The 24,688-nt window shown below is 37.5% G+C and overlaps 3 protein-coding genes across 6 annotated transcripts in view; 1 reads left to right on the plus strand and 2 right to left on the minus strand.

Moving 5' to 3' along the window:
* The window catches only part of creld2 (cysteine-rich with EGF-like domains 2), a 35,905-nt gene extending 23,878 nt beyond the window's left edge, over window positions 1-12,027 (minus strand). For all 3 annotated transcript variants that reach the window (XM_057328946.1, XM_057328945.1, XM_057328944.1), the window contains exons 1-6: window positions 11,286-12,027; window positions 10,682-10,764; window positions 10,437-10,547; window positions 10,213-10,304; window positions 9,108-9,284; window positions 6,410-6,508 (exon numbers count right to left, since the gene is read on the minus strand). In XM_057328946.1, the coding sequence (XP_057184929.1) occupies window positions 6,410-6,508; window positions 9,108-9,284; window positions 10,213-10,304; window positions 10,437-10,547; window positions 10,682-10,764; window positions 11,286-11,414 (691 nt within the window). In that variant the 5' untranslated portion in view covers window positions 11,415-12,027. The remainder of the gene's footprint in view (window positions 1-6,409; window positions 6,509-9,107; window positions 9,285-10,212; window positions 10,305-10,436; window positions 10,548-10,681; window positions 10,765-11,285) is intronic.
* Window positions 12,028-12,138: 111 nt separating this feature from the next.
* Window positions 12,139-15,981, plus strand: alg12 (ALG12 alpha-1,6-mannosyltransferase). Of its 2 annotated transcripts, none has more exons than XM_057328942.1 (9): window positions 12,139-12,498; window positions 12,723-12,855; window positions 12,934-13,107; window positions 13,198-13,392; window positions 14,271-14,373; window positions 14,619-14,843; window positions 15,334-15,503; window positions 15,583-15,658; window positions 15,741-15,981. In XM_057328942.1, exons 1-9 carry the CDS (start codon window positions 12,307-12,309, stop codon window positions 15,979-15,981), a joined length of 1,509 nt encoding a protein of 502 aa, XP_057184925.1. In that variant the 5' UTR covers window positions 12,139-12,306. The 2 variants fall into 2 exon arrangements, with proteins under 2 accessions (XP_057184925.1, XP_057184926.1); XM_057328943.1 differs by having other exon boundaries at window positions 14,271-14,324; window positions 14,663-14,843.
* Window positions 15,982-17,169: 1,188 nt separating this feature from the next.
* Window positions 17,170-23,080, minus strand: zbed4 (zinc finger, BED-type containing 4). Its single transcript, XM_057328936.1, has 2 exons — window positions 22,958-23,080; window positions 17,170-21,130 (listed from the first exon to the last, which is right to left on the minus strand). The coding sequence occupies exon 2, from the start codon at window positions 20,943-20,945 to the stop codon at window positions 17,172-17,174; it is 3,774 nt and encodes a 1,257-aa protein (XP_057184919.1). The 5' UTR covers window positions 20,946-21,130; window positions 22,958-23,080; the 3' UTR covers window positions 17,170-17,171.
* Window positions 23,081-24,688: the final 1,608 nt, after the last annotated feature.

The raw sequence follows: 24,688 nt of genomic DNA on the forward strand, positions 1-24,688 counted from the left end.
CTGACAACACGTAGAGGTATATTGTCCACAGTGGCCTCGTTGTTTGATCCCCTAGGGTTTCTTGCACCATTCGTGCTCAAAGGAAAGGCTGTTCTTCAAGAAACATGCAGAAACGGCATGAGCTGGGATGATCCTTTGCCCAGTGTTTTGCTGCCAAGGTGGGAGCGATGGAAGGTTGATTTGTCCAACTTAGAGAAGGTCAACATACCTCGTTACAATGTCCCAGCTGGGTTTGGGAAAATCACAAAGAGAGAGATTCATCACTTCTCAGACGCTAGCATGAGTGGGTATGGCCAATGTTCGTACCTCAGAATCAAAAACCAAAAGGGTGATGTCCATTGTTCGTTGCTCGTGGCAAAATCCAGAGTAGCCCCACTCAAGATCACAACAATCCCTCGGCTAGAGTTGACTGCGGCAGTTGTGTCAGTTGCAGTGGATGATATGTTGAAGGAAGAGATGGATCTTGCAGATGCCGAGGCATATTTCTGGACGGATTCCAAGGTGGTATTGGGGTACATTAGCAATGAAGCCCGGCGCTTCCACACATTTGTTGCAAACCGAGTTCAGAGAATTCATCGCAGTACGACTCCCCAACAATGGCGATATATTTCCTCGGATGAAAATCCAGCTGACTATGCTTCACGAGGCCTGAGCGTCGACAATCTTGTCACCTCCAACTGGTTTACTGGACCTAATATATTATGGGAAAGGCACTTACCTCCCTCTGCAGAAGTTGATACACAACTGCCAATTGGAGATCCAGAAGTCCAGAAGGCAAAATCCCTGAATACTCAAGCAGTAGGGTGGCCCTGTTTGTCTGATCGTCTCACAAGCTTGTCTTCATGGTCCAAGGCAGTCCAAGCAGTAGCACGTCTACTCCGTAGAGTCAGGAAGGACAAGTCGAGTGACCACAGTACGGTAGCAGAGCGTGAGGATGCTAAGCGCATCATCATCATGGACTTACAACATCAGGTGTATTCAGATGAAATATCCATGATAAGGAAGGGCAAAAAACTACTTTGTAGCAACAAGCTATACTATCTTGAGGCCTTTGTGGATCACGATGGACTACTTAAGGTGGGAGGAAGACTCTGCAACACTTCTGTTCCTGATTCCATTAAGAATCCAATCATAATTCCGAAGGAACACCACCTTACAAAACTCCTGATTGCTGATTGTCACAAGAAAACTGGACATCAGGGTAAAGGCCTTACTATATAAACAACATCAGGTCGAGAGGATTTTGGATTCCGGGAGTAAACAGGACTGTAGCCTCCTTCATACGCCAGTGTGTAAGGTGTCGTAAGCTTCGCGGACCTCCAGTAGAACAAAAAATGGCTGACCTGCCCTCTGAGCTTGTAGACCCATCCCCTCCTTTCACCTACTGTGGAATGGACTGTTTTGGTCCATTTATCACCAGGCAAGGCCGCAAATTATACAAGAGGTATGGACTTCTTTTCACCTGTTTCTGCTGTAGAGCCGTCCACATTGAGATGCTGGATGATATGTCCACTGATGCCTTTATTTATGGCCTGCGCTGTTTTATCGCCATCAGAGGAACAGTGCGTCAGATAAAATGCGACCGAGGTACTAACTTTGTTGGAGCCAAGAACGAGCTTGCAAAGACCTTGAAGGAGATAGACACAGACAGACTGGTAACCTTCTTGGAAGAAAATCAGTGTGACTTTGTCTTCAACGCACCCCATGCAAGTCACGCCGGAGGCATTTGGGAGAGACAAATTAGGACTGTGAGAAGTGTCCTTGACGCCACTATATCCTTATCCTCTGGAAGATTGGATGACTCTTCTCTTCGTACCTTTTTCTATGAAGCCATGGCAATTGTAAACAGCCGACCACTCACAGTGGACAATTTGAACGATCCTAAGAGCCCCGAACCATTGACTCCAAATCACCTGCTCACTTTGAAACCTGCACAAGCTTTTCCGCCTCCAGGTAAATTCATCAAGGAAGACCTGTATGCCCGCAAGAGATGGCGCCATGTCCAGTACTTGGCAGAACAGTTCTGGAGTCGTTGGCTGAGGGAGTACTTGTCTAACATCTCCACCAGACAGCGATGGCTTACGCCAAGAAGGAACTTGCAGGTTGGAGATATAGTCTTGGAGAAAGCAGATGATGTGCATAGAAATGAGTGGCGCTTGGCAAGGGTTATTGAAACCGTTGCTGACAAGGATGGTCTCGTCAGAAGAGTAAAGATGTGCTTCGGAGACAGAAAACTGGGAAAAGATGGTAAACGCCTGAACAAGCCTTCAGTAGTTGAGCGCCCAGTGCAAAAGCTGGTTCTGCTGTTTGAAGCTGCTTAGCTTCTGTACATATCCTTTAAGTTAAGCAGTTCTTAGTAAGTGTTTAGTAAAATTGTTCGTGACTCACAGTTAATAGTCATAGTCACTCAGAATTTGGTGGGAGTGTAAATAACCCTCAGTTATTAGTTTTAAAATTTTACACAATCAAAAATTATTCTGATATTATTTCTCGTAATTCTATATTTTCTTAAGTATAGTGGTGTCTATTTTAATTTGAAATGTTATTTTGCCCGCTTTAAGTTATTCTGCCTAGAGACCCTTATTCTGAAAAAAGGCGACTTGCCGGAAATGCAAACGGACCGCTCGCGCGTGGTAGAGGATATACACGGAAGATCGCATAGAGACGGAGACACGGAACCACGCGTTCACGGAGTTTTATGATACAATTACGGACACTTTCAAGTGAATTTAGGCATCTAGTCACTGTTTGTTGTTTAATTTTGTTGTTTAGCACCTGGTTGGAAGGGGGAACAAGGTATTCATGTATATTTATACTCATATAACTTAACGTGTCTTGACTCTGTGATTGTTTTGTATGTATTTGCTTGATTTATGAGTCATTTTATGTTGGCTAGGATAAATGTTAGTATTGACTTCGTAATTTTGCTATATGTCAATATAATTTATTCATCTTTTCTAGCTCTTACGTTGTTGTGACGTTGTTGTGAAGCTAATAAGGACAATAAACAAAGAAAGAAAACCGTACAATATCAGTGCCAGAGCTACATCCTTTATTATTTCTTCCGGGCTGCTACACGAGCTGTGCAGTTTGAACGTCAGGTCCATGTCCTTCACATAACATGAGCAGTTGCGTCTTCTGAAAAACAGCGCGCAGCACAGAGCACCGGAGATATTGCGTGTGGACACTGAAACAGCGCAATGATTGACAGGATGACAGAGACAAGAGCGCAAAAGAACGTTAGTTAATAAAAAAATAATTTGAGCGTTCAATGTAAGTGAGTTTGTCTTTGTTTTACTTTAATGATGTTTTCATAAAATGTGAACCACAAACTAAAAATGCTTAAAGCAAGGGGAAAATCCAAAGATTTTTTATTTATTTGCGTTATAATATCTGTTATCCATCTTATTTCGTTTTTTTCAATAATATTTTAATTATAAATGCACAGTAAAGGTATGTTTAACGTAGGCTAATTTTATTGTTGTGTTTTTATTAAATATTAATGAACCACAAACTAAGCATTTGTTTTAAAGTAGGCCTAAGTGGGAAAAGAACAAAAAAATACAACGCGAGTATATCATGTGATACGTCTTATTCGTCTTATTCTGATAATAATAAATAATGTTAATAATACTTTTTGTTGAAGGAAAGGGAATAATCTAAATGTATAACTTTAAAGATCAAAATAAATGTTTTCCTCACCAGCAAATCTCTAATGGGCTATGACTCAATTGTTACTTATTTTTGGGGTATTTAAAGAAGTTTTATTGTTTAAAATTGACAAGTTTTTTTGTTAAAGGCTTTAAATGTCAAAATTCTAGCCTACATAAGTGAAACTCTCTTTTCAAATAATACAATAAATAGCCTTATTTGAAATCTTATTTAGTTATTATAAGCAAAAGATCAATTTAAAAACTGTTTAGCCTGTTATCCGATTAATAAAAAAAACAATCGTCCAATTATATGGTTATTAAAATAATCTTTAGTTTCTGCCCTAATTTATTGTGTATGTCTGAACATAAACTTTGTGTACTTTTACTACTTTTTGCTCCTTTGTTTAATTATTTTTCAGATTGTTATTTATCTATTCAGAATTATATATCTGTTACACTGTGAAGTAGTTGGAAAAGTGTAAAAGGAAATCTTTATGCTTCTGTTATAGATGCAAATCTGATTGTCACCTTCGCATGATGTTAAATAGAATGACTCCAAAGGTAATATACAACTTGTCTGTGGATTTTTTATTTGTTGTGTGTTTTCTATATTGGGGTGGCCGATGGGGGGCGCCAATACTGATCTCGCATACCCCTCAGAAAATGTGCAGTTGCGCCTACGAAGTATCGTTACACCCCTAGGAAACACACATTAACCAGGGCTGCCAACTCTCAAGCATTCGCGGTAAGACTCGCGCAATTGACTCTTTTCTCACGCTCTCACGCCACACATCCATTTTCTCATGCAGGGTCGCACCCGCTATATTTTTCTGTGGTGTGTAATCAAATTTGTTAAATAAATGCCCAAAAATATTTATTTTGGTGCTGCAAACTTTTTTAAATCTCGGTGGTCTAGCAGTGGACCTCAATGTCAAAATAAGTTGGCCAATTAAATGTAAGAAGGCAGGAGTTACTGTTTAGAGAGCCCAGCAGTGACCAATCAAATAAAAGAAGACATTTAAGATTCAGAGTGCAACTTGGCTAAACATCCAATATTTTACAACTTTTGTTGAACGACAGTATTCACTGATGCAAACTACAAAATGCTGTTTAAGACATAAAATATGTCATTTATGTGATTGATGTAATGTAATTCACAATTAAAAGTGTGACAAGACAAGAGACAGTAACTGAGCCATTTTCAGCGTTTTATTAGGGATAACATAAGGAATAAATGTGTGCATATTGTGAATTAATTAAATGGTTACCAAGTAAATTCATTTCATTAAATTATTCACAGACCTTCATTTACAACATGGGAAACTCTGTTTATAGATTGTGGTAAGCCTATAAAAAGTACAAACGTATTTGCAAATGCAATATTTAACAATAAATTCTAATAGACAAGTCCATGTCTGGGGTCCGTGCTCAAAATTTAAAGGGACAGTTCACCTAAAATTTATGAAAGTAATGAAATTATGTTATTAAATGTTTTGACAACCACAATATTTCTAATGCAGGGTGTTTGTGCTTTTTTACAACTTTCCGCTATTCTATACCTCCTTCCTTCAGTTGTGATCGGTTGAATACTGCAAGCGTGTGATGTAAATGTAACGCCTCTTACCATATTTGGAACTAGGGATGCACCGAAACGAAAATTCTTGGCCGAAGCCGAACATGATGTGAAACAGTTGGCCGAATAATACCATTCACCGCGTGTCACTCCCGGATAATCGAAAATGGGCAAAGAAGCGGGATGTGGTTGGAGCTCAGGAGCTGAAGTGCCTGGTTGCTAATTATGCAGAATTTTAAGGCTTAATATAATTCAAATGGATGAGTTATAAATAAATCACCCCCTCACAGTTGTCATGAAGGGCAAAATGAGCTATAAAGACCAACATTTTTTTTGTACCAAGCTGTAAACCAGGGGCGTAACTACATGAATGATGGATGGCCACCTATCTGGCCACCTCTGTTGTGCGAAGCAATTTTAAGATGTGCGTCGGAGTTTAGGGAGTGCAGTGCAGATCATTTAAGCGTATTCACAAAGTAATGCGAGAACATTACTCTTGCGTTAATATGATGTCATAAGCTGACGCACTGACGCAAACAGTCTGAGCACTATAGCTGAACAGCTGCTAACTGCTTCGTGACAGTGTACTGTCTGTGTACCATGGAAGTTCATCGCGAGCAGAAGGATCAGGTCAGTAAAATCAGTCTTGTTTAACTGAATTTCATTCATTAATTAACTTTTTTTTGAACGAAAGTTTAAGTTGGGGTACTGCTATGTTTATTTTCTATACAAAATGCTAACTTACTGCAAATGATAGCTAGCAAATTATTTAAAAATAATGTTAGAACATGAAAGCATTGCAATTAAATTGTTTACTTTACATTCTTTGTGTATGTTTTTGACCAGCAAACTATGTGTAATGAAAAATTGGTGTAAATTACAGTAGAAGTTAAAGAATTTCTGTCTGTAAGGATTTTTTGGTCATCCTAATAAAATCACTGGATCTTACCTGGCCACCTCAAAAAAAGTTCTGGGTACGCCCCTGCTGTTTTTTCTGCTGTTAAATTTTAACATGGGGTTCAATGAGATTGTGCTCTCTTTTTGGAGCTCTAGTGGCCAATCGCTGAGTTGCAGTTTAAGTCACTACCATGTTTGTTTCACAAAGAGATTGGAAGGTTGCTGCTTGATACACACATATTTCCCTGGTCTACGTTTTTCAATACTTTGGGAATCTTGTTCTTACCAATACATGCACCTTCTTGGTCCTTCTCCCATTCCTTCCTACAATCCTTACAATCTTTTCTGGTACCTCCAAAGCAGCCAACACAAGACTCATGACACTCTAAAAAAAACAATCAAACAAATATAGTCAATGTTTCTATATACAGTTTCAAAGAAACTACACATACAAACGTTACTGCGCGCATGCACGCTTGTGTGGCCCAAACTTAACTTACACATCCACAAGAAGAGTGCCTCATAATCTATTTTTACTAGTCACTATGGTGCAAGGTGATATTACGTGCCAATTAGATGATGTTTGTGATGTCATCGTGACGTACATGCTTTGAATTTACTGTATTTTAATACCCAATAAAGCCAAAGTCGTTTATATATTTAAAGTTTCTGTTGTCAGACATAAAATACTAATTACAGACAAATGTTCATATCATATGTCCAGTCAATAACAATGACAGGTGCTTGTACACGCTGTTTTGTAATCATTAATGTATTCTCTTACAAGTAACTTTAAGCTGCTGTTAGGTCATGAAAGGAGAAGACGCAGAGAGACTTATTTCCACTCACTGAAAGTTAAGGTTTATCCAAAATGATGCTAGTTGCTATCGCTGTCTGAAGGGAAAAAGTTAAGAGATCGCGGTGTTATTATAAAAAGTGCAAAAAGATTTTCAGTTCGTTTTGAAACTATGGCGAAACAAATTAAGACGGTGGTGGGCCGTCATAGTCGTCTTGTTTATACACGCCCCTGACTCCGCACCGCGAGTCTCCGCTGATTAGTGATGGGAAGTTCAGATCATTTTACTGACTCGGACCTTTGAGTCTCGTTCAGCAAAATGAACGAATCTTTTTTGAGTCATTTCGTTCATTTTAGCAAAATATAATTAAAATGTTACATGTTACTTTCCTAACACTACTACTAGTACATCTACTACTTATGCAAACGTTGATCACATTACAAACAATACAAAACTATAATGCTATAAGAAACAGAAAAGATTAATTCATTGTTTACCTGGGTCTTTAGTCTATGATTAGCTCACCACACCTCTTATCTGATAAGTCCTCGGGTTTGACTCGTTCGTTCATGACGTGACAGCTTCGTAAGCTAAACCAATGCAGTCTGAGCCGGAAAGAGAATTGATTAGTTCACCTCTCGAGTCTTCGGGTTAGAGTCGTTCGTTCATCAAGTGACAGCCCCCTACTCTTTACCAATGCCGTCTGAGCCGGAAAGAGAATTGATTAGTTCACCTCTCGAGTCTTCGGGATCGAGTCGTTCATCACGTGACAGCCCCCTACGCTTTACCAATGCCGTCTGAGCCGGAAAGAGAATTGATTAGTTCACCTCTCGAGTCTTCGGGTTCGAGTCGTTCGTTCATCACGTGACAGCACCCTACGCTTTACCAATGCCGTCTGAGCCGGAAAGAGAATTGATTAGTTCACCTCTCGAGTCTTTGGGTCCGAGTCGTTCGTTCTTTTGTCACAGGACCCATAGAATGTTGCGCAATGCGCATGCGCGACTGGACGAATCACTCCCCGAGACGACTCGTTCTTCCCGAGTCACATTAAAGATTCGTTCAAAATGAACGAATCGTTCAAGAACGACTCATCACTACAGCTGATCCAGCATGGGTTTTCCTGAATGGGACGAGGCGTTTATGAGTAATGAATGGGAAACTTGCGCGTCCCTACGATTATGTTCTGATGAAAGGAAATGGTTGGATGCTACCAACTTGACAAAAAGGGAAATTACAAACTGCCCTCATTGTTCAGATTTTTCCGTCACTGGTATAAAAAATCCATCAATGGTGGAGAATTTTCGGTTAATGCGACCTCTGAATTAACATACAATAAAATCCAACGGATTTTTAATTTAATACAATTATTATAAAATATTAATATTACTTCATATTAACATAAATTAAACGAAATATAAATATTTATTTAATTAGCCACTAGCCAGACCGATAAACAAACACAGACCGCAAGTTATCTTCGGGCCATGCGCGTGCATCGATGAAACCGTCTATATCACTGCAAAGACAACTCTACTTCCACTAAATGAATCTCTCAGATGACCACTGTCTAACTGAGCGTTCACACCAGACGTGGTAGATCACGCTATTCGCGCGTAGTTGGATGCTTGAACATTTTGAATTTACTCGCTTCATTCGCACGTGAAATTCGCGAGTGAAATTCACTTCACAACAGACGCGAATTCACGTCATGGGAGGGGCTTCTGCAAGGCGGCTCCAGTCTCGTTGTGAAATGGCTGACATGGATTTTGTTGAGACTTACCAGATTGTCCGACCTCACTCACTTTCTTCCAAGCAAGATCTTTTTATTCCTGTTTCGATAAAAGTAAGAAGATGTATCGTACAGCTCCGGGTATCCACATACAGCGACGATGATTTTGTCCTCCATTGTTGTTTCGGATTTCTGCCTTCTACGTCATAATCACGTCACTACTAGAGCAAGCTCCTGATTCGGGTCAAACACCCGAAACGCTCAATTCGCATCGCCTCATTCGCGCTGCAGGATGTCTATCTTTGCATTGACTTAACATGTAAATCACTCGCGCTTAACGCTTCACTCGCGTCTGGTGGGAACGCAGCATAAGAATGTCAGCAGCTTATTGCACTTGAACAGGAACTAATTTTACTACGAACAAATGAGCAAATATGAAATATGATACTTGTGTTTACCTTTGCACAGGGAGAAGGTATCATTTCTCAGTTCACTAAAAAATCCATCACTGCAGTCCAAACAAAACTCTCCTTCATAACCCTTATCACAACTGCACTTCCCACTTCCATCCCTAGTTCCATCTCCATCACATTTTCCATTACCATGACATGGTCGTTCCAATCCTCCAATGCAAGCTTAAAATAAAACAAAACAATCCAATGTTACAGACGTTTTCATATTAAAATGATACTTACGACAAACAATGCTTGAAAATGTGTGTGAAACAGTAGACATCTTATGATCATTTTAAATAATTGACACATTACTTTGAATACAATGAATACTTTGAATGTGGTGTCAACTTTATCTTAAAAACAAGAATTCATTAAATAGTATTACAGGGCAATTTTAATTCTATGTAACAACATTTTAGTTAAAAAACAGTCAAAAGAATCTGATGGTAACAGGCTCTATGCACGATCGCTTCCACGTTTTGTCTCAGCCAGCTCAGTTACTTACATCCAGCGCACGTAGCGTCCATAGGGAACAATGATGTTTTTCACTTGGTCGCTTCAAGATTACGGTCAACGACGTGAGTCAAATTATCCAAACACTGCGACAACCAACATCGACAGGGGCATCAACATCGACAACCAAACAGGGGAAAGGCTTTAAGTTATACGTTTCAAGCTAAATCCATCAAAATCCATCCGTATCAAGCTAAATTTTGCTTCTCGAGGCTTGATCACAGAGGCATTGTCTGTTCACTGAAATTTTAATTTTTTTTTAGTAAATATACCGTTATTGCTTGGTGACAAATTACCAAAGCGCTATTAAAACAGAAGTGGTTTAGCTGGCTGAGATTTTAGCTGACATACGTCATCACCGTGCGTGCATGCATATAGCTGCAGTTCATTCATAACACTTGAAAATAAACTGCCATGTAAGTGTGCATTGCACTGAGGTATTTATTATCTGTGCAGTATGCTCTATATCCAGCACATTATGTCAACAGTAAAAGGGAAAGTACTCGATATATACAGTTAGTATTACTACTGTGCTATTTCAATGGCAGACCGTTTCTAGACTCAAACAATAAAGATCTGATCGGAATTGACTTACTGTTGCAGTCAGGGCCGAAGGAGCCTTTAGGGCAACACATTTTAATGGTGTCTATACAAAACCACTTAAACAGATCTGGGTGTTTTGCTTTCCTGCAGCCAAAACACAAATAAATAAATGCTCATTTTACTAAATGTCTCTGGCATTAGAGTACTGGAGTATAATAAAAGAAAATATAAGAATAAATTCATTCACAACATAAATTCTCCATTTGTGATCCTCACCTCTTAAACCACCAGGTCTCGAAGTGTTCTTCGTGTTCTTCAACCATGTGGTTGCACTCAAAACTGCTACTGTCACACAAGCCCTCCAGTATCTCCATTAGCCGAATCTCACTAAAGAAAACCATACATTTTAATAAATGATTGCAAGCAGAGGCAATCAATATAATGCACTACACCAGTTTATGAAGACGAATGCTGTAATATGTTTGCAAATTAGATAAGTCATTAATGTTTATTCTTCTTACCTTGATTCATATTTAGAGAGTTTTCTTTCTTCCCATGCTGTGTTTCCACCACCAAAATTTTGCTTTACGGTTTTTTCCAACCCCTGGAAGAAAAGGAGGGAGGGTTGATCTTTAACATGTCCAGTATGTGGACACATATCTAACACTTACGATAACACTTCAAATGTATAATGCTTTTCTTAGATCTACCATCACTTTTCTACGCCATTTTTGCAATGAATTATAAGCAACTTGTTCAGTGCAGTAATTTCTAGTGACCTACAAAAATACTATAAATACACATGACACTGACAACGAAAACACTCTTTGTGCTTACAGTAAAACTTACAATCTGCCTTATTTTTATGTTGTCCCCCTAAATACTTTTATTAAACACTTGTTTGCCCAGCAGTTACAACATTTGATTATATTAGCTTCAGTGATGACAAGAGAAAATATTCTAATTTAGGAGCGTTTGAATTAGGTATTTGGTTATACTTAATCAACATACATAACCACTGTAGAAAAAAAACGTGCAACATTTCTATTTTAATTTAAATTTTGACGCAAATTTGTATTTACTGGAAGACAACCATTTTAACCAGACATGGATAGAAAAACGTACCTCGTCAAAATTTTGGGTTATTTGTCTGCATGTTGTGCATAACGCTTTAAAGTCCTTTGTAAACACCGACCCAAGCGGTAATGCCAAAAGAATACAGAACATCTGAGAAACACTACAAATGAATGCCATGTTTCTTACACAAATGTACTATCTTTAGTTAAAGATTCATGTCTTGCACCAGCTGGTTAAAATATCATGAATCAAAACGTAGTCTCTCGCGTAAAAGTCGCTTGTTGTGCAAATTGATATAGTTGTATATATCCATGCCGGCTTACAGCTACACTTTCGGATTTCCGCGTTAGACCCTTGATCCTATTGTGTCTTTTGGTGATTGGACAAGTGCCACTGTCAGTCAACGTATGACCCAATGAACGGGGTCCACGTGCCGCACGTCGCAATACACGTACGAAAAACACGTGTTGATAAAACGGTTACAAATTATGTTTCACTATTACAAACGTGACAAGATGCTTTATTGTTATCAGCATATTTGCCAACACTCCCGGTTTTTTCCCGGGAGTCTCCTGTGTTTACACACCCATTTCCCGCCACCTTTTCGTTTAGTTAACTCTTGTGGAACTTTCGTTTATCGTTAATTCTCCCGAATAACTCTATTCCTGTTATTTTTCACGGTAATCTTCCATGAGAACCGTTCTACAAAAAGGAATTCGTCTTGATAATTTCCTTCAAATGCAAATTCATTTTTTAACCCAATAATCACAAACGATTGTGATTGGTCCCTTTACATAACCGCTGTGAAAAGTTACATGTACCACGTGACGTGACTAGTACTGATCGTTCCGCTATCAGACGCTGTTTAGATGATAATTTACACATTAATTGTGATACCAATAACCGTTTACAAGCATTAAATTTAAAACACACACTGAAGATATTTTTCCATATTATTCCTGTCCATTTAAAGATAGCTTGCTTGTCGTTAAGTCCCGCCCATTGTATTTATTGTTTTGGTTTTTGCCATTCCCCCAGTCTTTTTCGTTTCCTTAGCACAGTGCTGAGCATGCGCCACTGCGCCAGCTTGATCTCGCTTACAATGGCTCGGAAAGGATCATCAAATGAGCTTACGCTTTTGGGTTTAATTGTCTGTATTGTTTATTTGCATTTATTTACGTGTCCTTACACCAAAGTTGAGGAAAGTTTTAACTTACAAGCTATTCATGATATCCTATACCATCGATTCAATTTCGAAAAGGTAAGCTAATAAAAACAACTGATTGTTCTCTTTGATACATCTAAGTTCAAATGCATTAAACTTTCAGTTCATATAAAATATTATACGATCACAGTATTTTAAAAACACAGTAGGACTGTTACGTACAGTAGCTGTATTAGAGTAAATGCCCAAAACAAAGATGGTAGTAGCCCCACTATTACAAGTAAGGTATAGTAAATTCTTTATTATTCCTGTCTTTACAGTATGATCATAATGAATTCCCTGGTGTGGTACCACGTACGTTTCTTGGACCTCTATTCATATCAGTCCTAAGTGCACCAATTACATGTGTGCTTACCTTCCTTCAAGCTCCAAAACTTTACACTCAGATTCTCGGTATGTATAATATAATGTGCTAGCAGCAGTTATAAAATAATACAATGGAATTATATCATCACAGCCCTTTGTGTTCAGTGCGAGGGATTCTTGGACTATGTGTGATCCTGGCTCTGTGGCATATGCAAAGAGAGGTCAGGAGGCAGTTTGGGTCAATGGTGGCCAGTTTGTTTTGCTTTATCTCCACCACACAGTTCCATCTGATGTTTTACAGCACAAGAACGCTCCCTAATGTGTTCGCTTTACCTATAGGTAGGTAATTTTATAGGGTATGCTAAAATGCAGCCTAACTTTTGGTAATTTTAGTATGACCTTTCTCCTAACTGTGTTTTTATTGTCTAGTTCTGCTGGCATTTACATCCTGGATGGCTCAGAGACATTGCCCCTTCATTTGGCTCTCTGCTTTGGTCATTATTGTTTTCCGCTTTGAACTGTGTCTCTTCCTTGGGCTGATGTTGTTGATATCGCTCCTAAGCAGGAAACTATATTTTCTACTGTTGCTTTACCATGCCATACCTGCTGGCATGTTATTTTTGGGTCAGTGATGTTTTAATGTTATCTGTTATGTTTAGCTGTACACACACACATCTCCGTGGGGACAGTCCATAGGCGTAATGAGTTGTATACTGTACAAACTGTATATTTTATCCCCTAACCCAACCCCTAAACCTAAAGATCGTAGAAAACTTTTTGCATTTTTAGATTTTCAAAAATTATCGTTCTGTACAATTTATAAACTTTTGTGCCCGTGGGGACCTCAATTTTGGTTGAGTCCCCATGAGTTGGTGTGTATTCAGGTTTAGGTCCCCACTAACATATAAAAACCAAGTCCACACACGCACACACATACAGTACAAATAACTTTACTTACTTTACTTACACAGATTCATTGTTAGCTCTTATGTTAAACACAAAGTTTTTTTTTACAATATCTGTCACTTTATGTATAGGTCCCAAAATCTTAAAGCCAAAATCCTCATACATCCATAATGATAGTAATCCAAAGGGTTACTAAATGTCTTTTGAAGCAAAAAATTGTTTTGTCAGAAAAAAACTTAATATTTTGAACATATTTAGTGAAATTGAAACCAAAACAAGCACATCCAAGCATGTTAAAAATATGACAGGAAGTTCATAACTTGATACTTTTGTGCATCTGGAAAAGCTATTATGACACAACACACCGTCTTAAGTGAGATTTGAAATTATCGATGTGTTGCCATGTTAAAATTTATTGCTTGGGGTTTGCTTGTTGTGAGGAATATTTTCATTAAAAAAAATTAAGTTAGGCTTAAGAAATCATGTACATCTGATATAAATTAATAAATAATTTTATTTTTTGTAAAATATTCCTATAAATAACTAAGATGTTCTTTACAACTTTACAGACACTGAAGTTTATTTGTCTTTTGTAGGTCTAACTGTCACTGTTGACACAATATTCTGGAACAAGCTACTCTGGCCTGAGGGTAAGGTACTCTGGTACAACACAGTCCTGAATAAAAGCTCCAACTGGGGAATATCCTTTTACAAAACAATTTTAAGTTGAACCTCCATGGTACATAAAGTAAAATATAGTGAAAGTGACCAGCATATATATATATATATATATTTTTTTAATTTTATTTATTTATTTAAAAAAGGTTGTGCATGTTTAACTAAACTAATACTTGAACATCATGATGCTGCATGATAAATTTTGTTGAAACACATTTTAAATAAATTATCTTTTTTTATCTTTCCTTGACTTCCTCTGTGCTTCAAACCTCTCATTTTCTCTGGTACTTCTACTCTGCACTGCCTCGAGCTCTTGGCAGCACAATACTATTTATACCCCTTGGCCTATTGGACAGACGGACAAGAACACTGTTCATCCCAGTTGTAGGCTTCATTCTGCTGTACTCACTTCTACCCCATAAGGAGCTCCGTTTTATCATCTACACCATCCCTGTGTTTAACTTAATTGCTGCTCGTGGCTGCTCTTTCATGTATGATTTTCACAAATTTTTATATTCTTGTCTGTTCTCCTCATCCTTAAAAATAAGTTAACTAATGAAAATTGTCCGTTTGCAAGAAGGGTTTTTGAAGAACTTCTGCAAAGATATAAGCTAGCTGAAAAACCTGTAGTGAACTACATTATAATCAGAATTTAGTCAGATAAATAGTGATGCTTTAAAGTTTATTTAGATATTTAAACACAAAACGAGATGAAAAGATGTTTAGATTTCAGTGGCATGAGGGGAGAACAGATGAGCACACTGCGTCTCTCTTCATTTTTCACACTTGAAGGTAGGGAGTGTAGAATAAAATCCTATAGCTGTCAGTTCAGCGGAAATGCCTGAGCTGGCTTATCAAAAAGCAGGAAGTAACTGTGCATATGGTCAATTGACCCTGTTTATTTTTGCAAGCATTGCTTTTATGTGGCAGTTAGAATATTTTCACAAGTAGTGTTTTACTATTACTTCTGTTTTGTTACAGTTTGAACAGTTGCCACAAGTCACGGATACATAAAATTTGCTCCGTAGTTGTGATAGGACATTTGATGTTAAACGGAGTATACACAAGTATTTCTCTGTATGTTTCCTATTACAACTACCCAGGAGGAAAAGCAATGCAGGAGTTACATAGATTAAAGCCAGCAACAGCAGGTGTGTGGATTTGATTGCTTATTTATTATAATGTTAATATTATGTCTGCAATTTCATTGTGTTGCTGCCTTTCACACAGATGTGTCATTACACATTGATGTACTTGCTGCACAAACAGGAGTCTCACGTTTTCTGGAACTTAATAGTAACTGGAGGTCAGTAAAAAATCAAAATATTAAGTATAGTCGCTTAATATAATATGAACAAAATCTATTTCTATCTATTTCTATTTCCTAGGTATTACAAGAGAGAATATTTGACTCTTGAGGATCCAATCATGAAAACATATTCACATCTTTTAATGGAAGCAAATGAAACTAAGATATTTCTGCTCAAAGATTCTTACAAGCCTTTGGCCTTCATTCCAGGATATCAAAGCATTGCATTCGAATTGTCCCATTTTCCACCTCTTCATATAAATCTTATTAAGAAGCTTATGGTTCTAGAAAGACTTGACTCATTAAATGATCCAAATTAATGAAATTTGTACTTATTTGTGTTTAATTTATAGTAATATTACCTATAACATGAAAAACCATGTTAAAATATATATAAAAAAGTTTGTCTTACTAGACGGGGTTTATCTTGTGAAACCAAACCAAACAATGGCTTGTTACCTTTTTTGCTGCATTGCCAGCAATCTCTATAAGGTTTGTACAATGGTGTGGTCATTGATACCAACCGCTATAATTAATGTCATTAATTTCCATTTCATACTGCATTAAATACATTTGGGTGTCTTTACTGTCATTAAACAATTTGTTTAACCAAATTATAAATGTCGCAATCAACAGAAGTCCCAACATCGGGGTTTTCCCTCCAGTTTTTGTTGGATTGGGCTAAAATCTTTATATATTTATTTAATTTATCCATATTATTTAAATATACTTAATCTGGTGACAAAAAATGACAACTGAAGACATTTATTCAAAAGGGTAAACCTTTTATTAACTAAAAAAGTCATGGTTCCAGTCTGAATGCTTCCTCATCAAATGATATATATCGCAAATTATAATTTATAAAATGTACAGTACATTTGTTTGATGACGATCATAATTGTAAATAAAAATTAATTTGTGCTTAAAAGACAAATGCATTTTCCAACAGAGTTTATCATGAAAGTACAGCATTATTTACAAAACTTTTTCTAACAGTACCATTAGCTGAAATCACAATGAAATTAAATAAAGTACATTTAAACATCTCAGTCACAGCATTTATATTGGACCATGTGTTTATATAAAAAACTATTCAGCATGTAGGTTTCATCTTACAAAATTATTTCAATCAGAAGACTGACTGACTTTGCACATCAGTTTATATTTACAGCATGTTGACCTGAAGTAGCTCATATAAGGCACAAAAAGAGACAGTACAAGGACTTGCCATATAAAAAAAATAATCAAATCAAATTACAGCAACATACAACAACTACCCCTATAGCTAGCTAACGCTTTCTCCCTGAAAACACTTCAACAGGAATAAGACAAACTCCAGTTATCAAGTGTTCAACAGTAGTACTCAAAGAATGCAGTATTTTATTCAGTTAATCATCCAGACGCAGTTTTATATATGCACCCCTGATTTACAACTTTATATTTAAAATGTTATGTAAATGGACTTTTTCAGAAAAATGTATTTGGTCCTTGGGCTTTACAAAGTGAGTAATCAGTAATGAAAATATATCAACGGAAGGTTGACCTTTAAAAATAGGAGTCCTTCTAGATTTTCAAGCAATGGTCGTGATTGATTCAGGGCACAATTAAGACTTGATGTACTAAACAGTGTGTCTGCTGGTACAGTGCTGGGTGGACAACCCAGATAACGCACAGCTACTTTGGCAAGGTCAGGCCACAAAAATTTCTTCAGGTTCCAATAATCTAGGGGATCACAGCTCTGATCAAGGATGTCTTCCTCCAAATATTCCATCACAGCAACCTCTGACGACTTTGGTCTCTCCTCTGCCTTGATTTTCTGTCTTATATCATCCATAAGTGCCCAGAGGTTATCTTTTTTTTTTGTGCCTGAGCTGTTTGTTGAAGCTGGTACCTCACTGTATCCATTAGACAGTGGAAGTTTAGTTTTTGTGGAGGTAGATGTAGACAACTCCAGCTCTTGTATGAGGTCCTGCTTACACTGCTCTGCCTCTTCTTCAGTAAAGAGGGAGGTCTTATACCTCGGGTCCAACATGGTTGCCCATATGTACCTTGGGTCATGAAGTGTCTGAGACATTCTGGTCACCATAGATTCCTTTAAAGACTTTAGCATATTGTCAATGCCCATGGTTTCATCAAAAAGCATGTCTATCTTTCGATTGAGTATGTGAATCAGTGGAATGACCTGGCCTAGTGTTGCAGTGCGATTGCTCATCTCCCTGCAGGCAACCTCAAAAGGTTTAAGGGCACTGCAGACTGACTGCATGACTTCCCACTGGTCAGAGCTTATCAATTCCCTGAAATTGCAATCTATTGACATCTCATCAATGGCTTTTTTTTGCTCTACTAATCGCTCAAGCATGAAGTATGATGTCTTCCACTTAGAGGGAACATCCTGGACCAGCTGATTTTCAGGTAACTGGTAAGATATTTGCAATTCTGCCAACTTCTCCTTTGCTTTAATAGAACGATGCACTCTCTCACAGATTTTTCTAGCAATACTTAGCAAGTTCTGAACCATCCTCTGACTTTTTATGGCTTCATTAACAATGAGGTCTATGTTGTGAACAAAACATTGCATGGTGTTTTGGTTACTGCTTGCTAAAATGCTTTCAATTGTTTGATTATCTGTTACAGTAAATCCAATTTTAAGGCCAGAGGATCCAATCCAGGTGTCCCAAAGATATTCAAGCTGCTTCTGTATGTTCTGAATATTGTAATCACAGTCAATTGAAGAAACACCAAGGAGGGCTGAGCAGTGGAAATCCTGCCCCTGAGGCACAACTTGAGACTCAAATGTTACCCAGTGGGCTGTAAGAGTCAAGTACTCTTGAGTTTGACTGGTCACCCATACACTTGTAGTGAAATGGATGATTCCACCTTCAGCCTCTTTGAGATGGGTCAGAAGTACTTGTTTCACACTTTCATACATTTCTGGGATTGCAGTGCTGGTAAAGTAAGATGACGAAGGTAGAGCATACTGTGGTTGGAGATATTCTAGTAATCGGTTCAGGCCAACATTCTCCACTACAGTTGATTGCTGAAGATCCAGTGCAAGCATTTCTGCAATGAGTTTGGTGATTTTTTTGGCAATTGGGTGGCATTCACTAAATTTTTCTGCATTCTCCTCATATGTAGAAATGTCCATGAGCTCCTGCTTAACTTGAATTTCAGCAGATGACACATCACCTGAGATACTACTATTATTTTCAAGCACATTTCCATGAAACCTCTGCATATGCCTAAATAAGCAACTAGTGCCTAAATTGGTTGTCTTTTTGCCCCTACTAATTGTACGGCTACAGTGCATACAGACCACTTTTGTTGGGTCTGTAGAAGAAATAGAAAAGTGATTCCACAGCTTTGAAGTCTTTTTGCTGAAAACAGGCAGGGTGTGGGGTTTGTTCTCAATGACAGGGTGGTCTGTTGCATTTGTTAACATGTCACCCTCTGCAGCAGGAGTATTATGGGGTGACTGAGGCGAGGATACTGTGTCACTTGTGCTTTTTTGGGTCTTAAGGACATCAGGATGCCTTCGCATCAAATGCCTCATTAAACAGCTTGTACCAAAGTCCCCTCGTTTACCACGACTAATGACACAGGGACAGTATCGACACAAGGCTTTGAGCTGGTCAACAGGAGAGACAATGAAATGATGCCATACCTCTGATTTTACCCGTTTCATTATTCTCTTGTTTTGTTGGAAAACTGAGCTTGGATCTTCTGATACACGCTGCACTTCAGCATGCTCCTCGGGGGATGATGAAAGAGATATGTTTTCCCCCTTCAATCTAAAACAAGCATCAAGCGAGGACTCTTGTCCTGATTGATATGTAGCATCATTTGCCTCCTCCTCAACTGTAATGTTCTCACCATCTTCATTGGGCACTTCATCTGATATGGTTTCAGGGGGATATGAAGTACATATGAACTCCTTTTTGACCTCTGTTGATTCCTGAACCTGTGTACGGGACAACAGTGTTGGTGGAGTGGTGTAAGGCGGAGGAATGCTTGATCCCTGTCCATTTTCTTCAATAACTATATCTCGATGGGCCCGCCACATGTGGCGTATAAGGCAGCTTGTTCCCAAGTCTTTTCCATTTTTTCCACGACTGAACTCATTCATGCAGTGAATACACACTGCTTTCGAACTGTCAGCAGGTGACAAATAAAAGTGTTTCCATACGGCGGAGCGTCGCCGAGAACTGGAGGTCTTAGGGGCAGATCCAGGACATTCGGTCCCCATGTCCATGGCATTATCATTATGGTTGTTCAAGGAATGTGGGGATGCAATTGTACTAAAGTCACCCTTGGCCCCCTTTTCTGCTTTTGGTTGAACTTTTTGTAAAGAATCTTTTGGCACTAAATCTGTGGCCTCGTTTAAAAATGCGGACAGTGGAGTAACACTGTCTATGGGGGGCTTCATGCTTACAGAGAAGTCTCCATTGTTTGGTGGAGGTATTAAAGATGAGGAAGTATTGGAAGAATTATTTAGCGAGTCACTGTCTTGCAGAAGAACAGTGGGGTGAGCCCTTCGCACATGCCTCATTAAACAACTAGTACTGAGGTCTTTCTCATTTTTACCCCTACTGAACTCCTTCATACAGTACATACAGATTGCTTTGGTACTATCACGTGGTGATATGAAAAAATGATTCCAAGCAGGAGATTTTTTCCTAGGGTTAAGGGGACTTCTAATTGACGTTAGAAGGCTTTGTGTGACAGCATCCATTGCAACATCATAAAGGGTACTTGAGTACCCACTAAACAAGCTACCATAATCCTCATCGTAACCTCTTGTTGCAAAAGGACCAAAGGCTCCATCAAAAGATGACTTTTCATCATCTTGAGTAATCTCACCCGTATCATTTGGCTCAGTTTTGATACTTACACTTGTTTCAATTTCAGACGAGTTATTTATTTCAGTGTTCTGGCTCTTATTTGAAATGGCTGAAGAGGTTTGAGAGTTTTGCTTTTCTTCACAAGTTTCTACTGTTGAATCCACCATTGATAGCCCATCAACCTGAGCAGATACACCTTCCTCTGTGCCCTCCAAGGACAAAAAAGAAGAGTCTTCATCCAGTGAGTCTGTGTGACTGGGAGGCAGTGCTGCATCCAAAATCTCATGAGGAGTAATGCTGTATGATTTGAACACATAGCCATCTTTCCCCTCGATTTTTAAACAGGTTCCTTTGGCCTCTTTTTTTTTGTCATTCTCTTTGGGACCATTATGTTTCTGGCTTGAATCCTCATTATTTTGTGATGGGCCGTCCTCTTCTACATCCATTATTGCAGAAATATTTTCTGCTGAGAAAGAAAACTTTCTTTATTGAAAGGATCTTTTAAAGTGTTCACATATCATGGGTGTGGGTCTTTTAACTGTCCTCCATACAGATGTTTACATTACGCTTTTCCAGAGCCCAGATGCTGCAAACATATTTATATCCATTTGGGACGAAAAGCTTGTAGAATCTGCAAAATATGATGGGAACACAGAAACAGTACTGTGACAGTGTTTAAATGTTCATAATATTAAGTTCACTATTTCAACTGAATATATATCATAAACATGTTATATCCCAAGTGAATATATCAACAAACACACAGTCTTATACACTGTAAATGCATAATCATAACAAATATAAGGAATAGTAGTAATATTGCTTTCAGCCTACAATGGGTATTTTTAACATTAGGAAAATAATTTGGTAACACTTTACTTAAGCCTTTATGTATAATGCATTATATAGGGTTATTAAAGGGTATGATGCATTATAATTGTTCATAATGTGTTGTTATTTATTTATTGTTATGTTCTTAATGCCATTTCAGCATCTAAGGCTATATTCATGGCAAATTAATATCTATACACAAGCCTCTTCTATACACAAGTCTATCCATACAAAAGTTGGGGGAGGGACTATTTGGAATCCTCAATCAACCTATCCTGCACGTCTTTGGGCTGTGGATAATGTAATACATTAAATGTTGTTGTAAAGAATTATAACCAAATTAAAAATGCAAAGTGTAACAATGAATTGATAAGTGTTATAATGTTTTAACTGTAGTTACAATTATTCATAAGACATTACAATATATTATAAGATGCTAGGCATAATTAATAAATTAAAACTTTTATAATGCATTATACATATATGCTTTAAGTAAAGTGTTAATTCTGCATGAGGATTATGATATAATCAATATGTATGACTAGTACACAATAAAATGAGTTTATACGTCATAAGACGGACACATATTTGTGTAAATTTAAGTAATAGCTTGTGCATTTTGTAGTTTGCCAAATAATGTACAGTTCCTCTTAATGTTCTGGCTCCGAGATCAATAAACTACCCGCAGATATGAGTTTGTTTATATTCTGTGATACTCAAAACAACGTTGAAATGTGAGAAATAAGATTACTTAACTGTGCTGAAATAGTGAGATTATAACACCTAGTCATATTAAGCGAATCTAGTCTGAACCACAATATTTTATATAAACTGTCTACTTTCTAGCTTTGTTTTATGTATTAAAGACATATTACTTATGTTGTTCATTTTTCCTTGCTTCAGCTTTATTCCTACTTGTAAACATGGCTTGGTAGTCCAAAATGACAAAATGTTACTGCTTGTATGTCGATTTGGATAAAAGCGTCTGCTAAATGAATAAATGTTACAAAGGACAGTATCTGTCTATTAAATAGTTAAGTTAGATAATTTTTTCTTGGTTTTCAAGCTTTTATTACGGCTAAACATAACAGCCTATTCAAGCCGGAAAGTAGTAATTAAGGATAGATAATAATGTTTGGAAGAATAAACAAGGTTTATATTTTCAGTTCAAACAAATACACATTATCAAAACGAAGACCCTTATCAGCACACGCTTTCTATACCTCACGAGACACGCACATGCTAGCGGCTACTGCATTAGCTCGCAGACAAAAACAACAGGAAAACACTCAACGTTTTCCTCCTTACATATAACGTTAGATATAAGCGAATCGCGGTAATTCGTAGTAATTTCCATCGGAATTAATCTCTTATAATTTCTTATGAAATCGAAATGCGTATGTCGATAGATTTAGTCTTAGCATAAAATGATTGAGTTTAGTGACACTTGGTGTGGTTAGGTTAGGCCACACAGGACATAAGCTGATGAAGCAGAACCGGATCCTGTTCTCACAAAACAGAGCAGCTCGTAGAACCAGCTCGGTCACTGGATCGTAACCACAATCATGCACGTATCTTATTGGGACAACGTTAAGTACTCGATAAAGAAAAGAAAAACATCACTCACCTTTGTGTCATGAGATTTACTTAAGTAAGTTTCGGTTGTGAAATGGTTAAATAAAGCGTATGATCCAGTGGGGTAATTGTGTTTGCTTTGTCTCCTGTGCCGTAAACAGTGCGCAGTAGTAGCGCCACACGGTGTCAGACGGAAGGAACGGGTTTACGTGACGTAATAGAGGGTTTCCATGTGGTGGGCGGGGTTAAGTAAATAAAACTATTCTGCCCTGTTGTTTCATAATGTCTTAATCATGTCAAGAACACATAGGCCAGGTTTCACAGACAATGCTTATCTTAAGCCAGGACTATGTCTCAGTTAAATTAGGATATTTAATTCGCTCTTATAAAAAACATTACTGGTGTGCACCTTGATACAAAACAATGGCATTAATACATTCTAGATATTTCAGGGCAAGTTATTTTCATTTCAGACAGCTCAAGCATTCATTTTAGTCTGGGACTAGGTTAAAGTGATACTTCACCCAAAAATGAAAATTCTGTCATCATTTACTCACCTTCGAGTTGTTCCAAATCTGTATACATTTCTTTGTTCTGATGAACACAGAGAAAGATATTTGATAGAATGCTTATAACCAGACAGATTTTGCCCCCCATTGACTTCCATAGTAGGAAAAATTACTTTATATTTTTTTTGTTCTGTTGAACACAAAAGAAGACAATTTGAAGAATGAAGGACAGCAAAAAGTTCCGGGGCACTTTTGACTACCATTGTATTGGTTGCCAATGGTGGGCAAAATCTTTCTAGTTATAAGCGTTCTTCCAAATATCTTTCTCTGTGTTCATCAGAAAGACATGTATACAGATTTGGAAAATTTTAAGTCTTGTCTGGGAAATAGACTGTTTCATCGGATGCGCGCGCCTGACCCCCAGTTAATAAACTATTTATATTTAATTTAATTTATGTTTATATTCATTTATATTATCGTTGTATTGTATAATAATTTTATTAAATAAACAATTTGTTGAATTGGTCCTGTAGTTTGGACGCATTTAAAGAAACTGTATGGGACATTGACATCTAGTGGTTGAGCTTGGTATCGCAGTCTAAATTCTAAATATTGGAATTTAAAGAAGGTATTACACACTTTGTAATTAACCTTTGATATATTTTTAATCAAAATCACCATAAAAATTGCTCCTGAGATTCAATATCTTTGATAACATATACAAACATAAACCACCAGGGTCCTGGATAAGCGGTTCTGAAACTGCAGCCTCCGGTTTTTGCAGGTTTGCAACCCATTCTCACTCCCAAGGCGTCAAAAACTGAAGCGTGGTCAAACGCTTTCCGCGTCACTATAAAGACGCCAACGGTACCCCTTGGCGTCTATGGCAAGCCGAATTAGCTTTTAATCATTCTCAGGATTTGCATTTTTGATATCAACAATTCAATTTTTACTAGTAAAAATGATAATTCTTGATATCAACAATGGAATTTCTACTAGTAACAATTACTATTTTTGATATCAACAATTCAATTTTTACTAGTAAAAATGTGAATTCTTGATATCAGCAATCACGTCTTCGCTCGCAGAAATGTGTATTCTTCATATCTGTAATTGCATTTTTACTAGTTAAATGTCACAATAGACTGCCATTCAAATTCAATTTCAGATATCAATAATTCATTTCTTACATGTTAAAAATCTTATTTCAAATATCAGAAATGCAATTTTTACTAGTAAAAACATAATTTTTGATATCAAGAATTCAATTTTTA

Source organism: Triplophysa rosa, unplaced genomic scaffold (assembly GCF_024868665.1).
Source record: "Triplophysa rosa unplaced genomic scaffold, Trosa_1v2 scaffold9_ERROPOS8756747, whole genome shotgun sequence".
NCBI classification, from domain to species: Eukaryota; Metazoa; Chordata; class Actinopteri; order Cypriniformes; family Nemacheilidae; genus Triplophysa; species Triplophysa rosa.

Excerpts from the sequence above, each read along its gene's own strand:
- alg12 (XM_057328942.1), top strand. The coding sequence starts at position 12,307 with ATGCGCCACTGCGCCAGCTTGATCTCGCTTACAATGGCTCGGAAAGGA. Across the intron at positions 12,499-12,722 it reads ATCGATTCAATTTCGAAAAG|TATGATCATAATGAATTCCC; the intron begins GTAAGCTAATAA and ends CTGTCTTTACAG. Across the intron at positions 13,393-14,270 it reads TGCTGGCATGTTATTTTTGG|GTCTAACTGTCACTGTTGAC; the intron begins GTCAGTGATGTT and ends TGTCTTTTGTAG.
- zbed4 (XM_057328936.1), bottom strand. The coding sequence starts at position 20,945 with ATGGATGTAGAAGAGGACGGCCCATCACAAAATAATGAGGATTCAAGC.